The sequence below is a fragment of the Stegastes partitus genome, unplaced genomic scaffold (genome assembly GCF_000690725.1).
Source record: "Stegastes partitus isolate 25-593 unplaced genomic scaffold, Stegastes_partitus-1.0.2 Scaffold632, whole genome shotgun sequence".
Taxonomy (NCBI): Eukaryota; Metazoa; Chordata; class Actinopteri; family Pomacentridae; genus Stegastes; species Stegastes partitus.
Genome location: NW_007578363.1, coordinates 235988 through 239647, shown reverse-complemented (window position 1 = coordinate 239647; position 3660 = coordinate 235988). Strand labels below are relative to the sequence as shown.

Sequence of the window (3660 nt, the reverse complement as noted above, 5' to 3'; positions counted from 1 at the left end):
AAGTATGCCAGCTGATTACACTGATGAGAACAAACTGAACCACACAAGTGGCATTTTGCACTGAAATCAGCTGCTGTAATGAGTCGATAGCAGGTATTGCAACAGCATTAGTCATAGGCCTTTGGAAAAAAATTAGCCATCTGCATTGCCTCAGTACACTGCCCACGTAGGAAAAACTTCCAAAAAAGTACATTCAAAGTAGAGTTTCTTTTGAGGGACTCTGATAATTCAACATACTGGGAAAAAAAAAAAAAAAAAAGTTTGCATTTTGTACTATGGAAGACAGCCACAAAGTTAAAAGCATGTCTTTTCCCAAGCACACATACATGCAGACAGACAGAGAGCAGTGTTTACACACTGTAGACCTCCACCTACAGCACGTCCCACTCGAAAAAGAAAAAGAAAAAATCACAGAGTGGAAGTGGAGAGAGCAAGAAAAAAAAAAAGGCATGATATAAAAGAGAAGGATGTGCACAAATGAGCAATAACGGCTTGATGTGGACGGGGAAATAATACGAGAGAGACAGAAACAGAGAAGAAGAGATGTGGAAAAATCAAATCAATGCTTGATGCAGATGAAAAGATAAAATAAAAAATAAAACCCAGAAGAGGTGAGAAAAATCAATGCCGAGCTGAAAAGCTTTAAAAGCACATTGCCTGGCACATAAATGGGCGTATTTGCCAGAGATGAGCAGCAAATAAAGATGGGAGACGTGAGGAAAGAAAAAAAAAACAGGATGAGATGGGTTCTGGGGGGGGGGGCGGCTTCGGGTTTAATGAAGGTGGTCAATCGGTATGTTATGGCCCCCGATGTTCCACTTTACACCCCGATGAGCGACGTGGATGCGAGATGGGAGCAAAAAAAAGTAAATGTGAGACGGTGGTGGGGAAAGAAAAAAAAAGGGGGACGAGAGAAGAGATGGAGAGAGAATGCTGTGCAACGAAATCATGCAGAGTAACATGGTGAGGATGTGGGTTCGCTAATGGTCGTGGGTTCACCTCGTCTAAAACAACACCGGGCGGGGGGAGGGGAGGGTCATGTGATCTCGCTAGTCTTCAAAATGAACTCTAAAACATGAACAGTAAGATCATATCACCGCTGCTGTACCAGTGCTGGCTGAGGATCAATGGAAGGGTGCTCATACCTTTGTTAGCCAGGCGGACGCAGTTGATTTTGGTTTCCTGCGGAGAGACAAAAAAAAGAGAGAGAGACAGCGACATGCGGTGAATGAGAGGATGAATCGCTCAGTCAGAAACAAATCTTCAGTTTGTGTGTTTGGACTCGTCGTGGCTCTTCTTCTTCATTGACGGCGTTCCAAATCTGTTTCACATTTTATGAATCGACTCGTATTCTGTCTCTGACTCATCCATTCATCTGAACACTTTCTTTTTTGTCAAGGTAGCGCGGGGCTTTAGGCAAGGCCGGGCGACGCTACCGCAAGCAGAGATCATTACGACCTTCACGAGTACGAATGATCCTGTAGACTCGTGATGCATACAGAAAGGTGTTTCAATGCCCGGCCATAGAACCGTACTAGTCCACATTTTATTTGTACTGATATGAAGAATGAGGCCCCACATGGTGAAAATCCACTTTTATTGTGTTTTGTGGTTGTTATAAACTCAGAGATGTAAAATAAAAGCTGTTGAGATCTGAGCCAATCATAGACGCAGAGAGAGTCTCCTTCCTGAAGGAGGCGGGACCAACAAACAGCCCGGATAGAACAGCCCTAAACTAGAGGTTATACATGGACTGTATAAAAGATGGACGTAGCAACCGGCCCAGAAAAATGAAGCCAACCTGAAAGTGTCAAAAACCTGCAGCATCCCTACGTCCGTACGTAAAGTTGGGGATTCAAACGTCAGCGTCACAGCAGAGTAACGGCCCGTTACGCTGCTGCCTGAAAACGCTACGCCGCAAATTGGGCTGATGCGTTGTTTTCGAGGGTACGCAGCGGGAAAATATTTAACAACAAGCGCCGATGGAGTTTCACTTCCGTCGACTTCGCTGCTATCCGCTAGCGTATTCGCCGCTAACCATTAGCAGCATTCGCTAAGACCTCCCCCGGTCAACTACAATGACCACCCCACCCATCCGACGACCCTTTCCCCCCACTACGCTGTAAAAAAAAATCCTTGTCTTTGCATGGTTTAACCTCTTATAAGCAGCGGTATGACGTATTGGGACGAGAGCTGATTGTAACCCATACATCCTCCAGTTCTGGATGGATGTGAAAATGCACGAAAAAATACGTTCTATGTCATTTAATATTTCATTTACCTTCTTTGTAGTCTTTTCCATATCGACATGTTTAGTCAGGTATCCACACAAAGCCATACATTTTGGTTCATTTACACCATTTGACAACCAGAGATGTGAGCAAACGGTGAGCAAACCATAATTCTGATCAGTAATCGGTATTATTCTTCGTATGTAAGGTGGTTCAGCAAGTATCTGCAGATCAGCAACCACTTCCCAAAGACTATCTGCTTACAGGTGTCCTACTATGTTCATAACTTTCATAAATTGAGCTCAAAAAGAAGTAAAATTTGTACTTCACCGACTGAACCGGAGTGAAGCATAGATTTTTTTGTTGTGAACAGGTTGAAAAACGGAGAGCTGTCTCAGAGCGCCGGAAATCCATTAAGAGCCATGCATCATCATCCTTCAGGAATTGGCGCGCGCAATAATTAAACAATGTATTCAATTTGGAGTTAATGAGCTAAAAACACGCTAAAGCCTTCGCTAAACTCACACCTTGCTGGTTAATGCACACACACACACACACACACACACACACACACACGCTCGCCGCTATTAGTCTCTGTGATCAATGAAATCATGAGAGCATGTTATTAGCTCCTTATGTTTGCAATACGCCGATCCGTCTGCATGTAAAAAAATGCATTATTAACATGGAATCGATGCGCCGCTCATGAGATCCATCAGTTCCTACGTTACACATAATCGAATGACATTTTCCTCTTCCCTGCTTTGCTTTTTTTCCTCTCATCAACACTATTTATAAGTAATTAAAGGGAACCTTATCAGCGATGGTAATTTACACGTGTGGACAACTTTTAAAAATGCAAACCGGTGCAACCCGGGCGGGTCCAAACGTCTCCCGGAGGCTTCGGTTGCTGCTGCTGCTGTCACTCCCTCTCTGATGCGCTGTCACCACCTGAAGAGGCGTACGCTTTCCTTTTTCATAGCAAGGCCTTTTCATTCCTCCACTGCTCCTGTCTTTTCCTCTTTTCTTCCCTCCATGATACGCTGTCACCGGTAAGTGTACCTATCTCGCCCGCTTGTCATACAGAGATTGGCCTCCTTCACATGTTGGCCCATTTGTCTTCATCAAACACAATGACTGCGGCGAGCTGCCAAGCGCTGACACCTGTCACCTCGGCATTAGAACAAAATCACTCCCGAGGTACTGGCCCTGGGCGATGCTTGTTTTTTTTCTTCTTTTAAATTGTGCCTCCTTTTTTTTTAAAATTTCAGGTCAGATTAACACTTAGCGCTTTTTTTTCTTCGACGACTGAAGGCTGTAAATAAAAAGGAGGGCAAATGCTCTGCTGTAGTTTTAGGATTTGGTTTGATGTTTAACAAGAGAGCAGAGTTTGATTTTTCTTAGGAGTGGAGTCCAAAATCAAAGTTTT

The 3660-nt window shown here is 44.0% G+C and overlaps 1 protein-coding gene across 1 annotated transcript in view; it reads right to left on the bottom strand.

Annotated features, from left to right (window-relative positions):
* Positions 1-3660, bottom strand: part of ptprt (protein tyrosine phosphatase receptor type T) — a gene marked incomplete at its 5' end in the record, with an annotated part of 345648 nt that overhangs the window by 144011 nt on the left and 197977 nt on the right. Inside the window, one exon of the mRNA XM_008289688.1 lies at positions 1146-1182. Coding sequence (XP_008287910.1) covers positions 1146-1182 — 37 coding nt within the window. The remainder of the gene's footprint in view (positions 1-1145; positions 1183-3660) is intronic.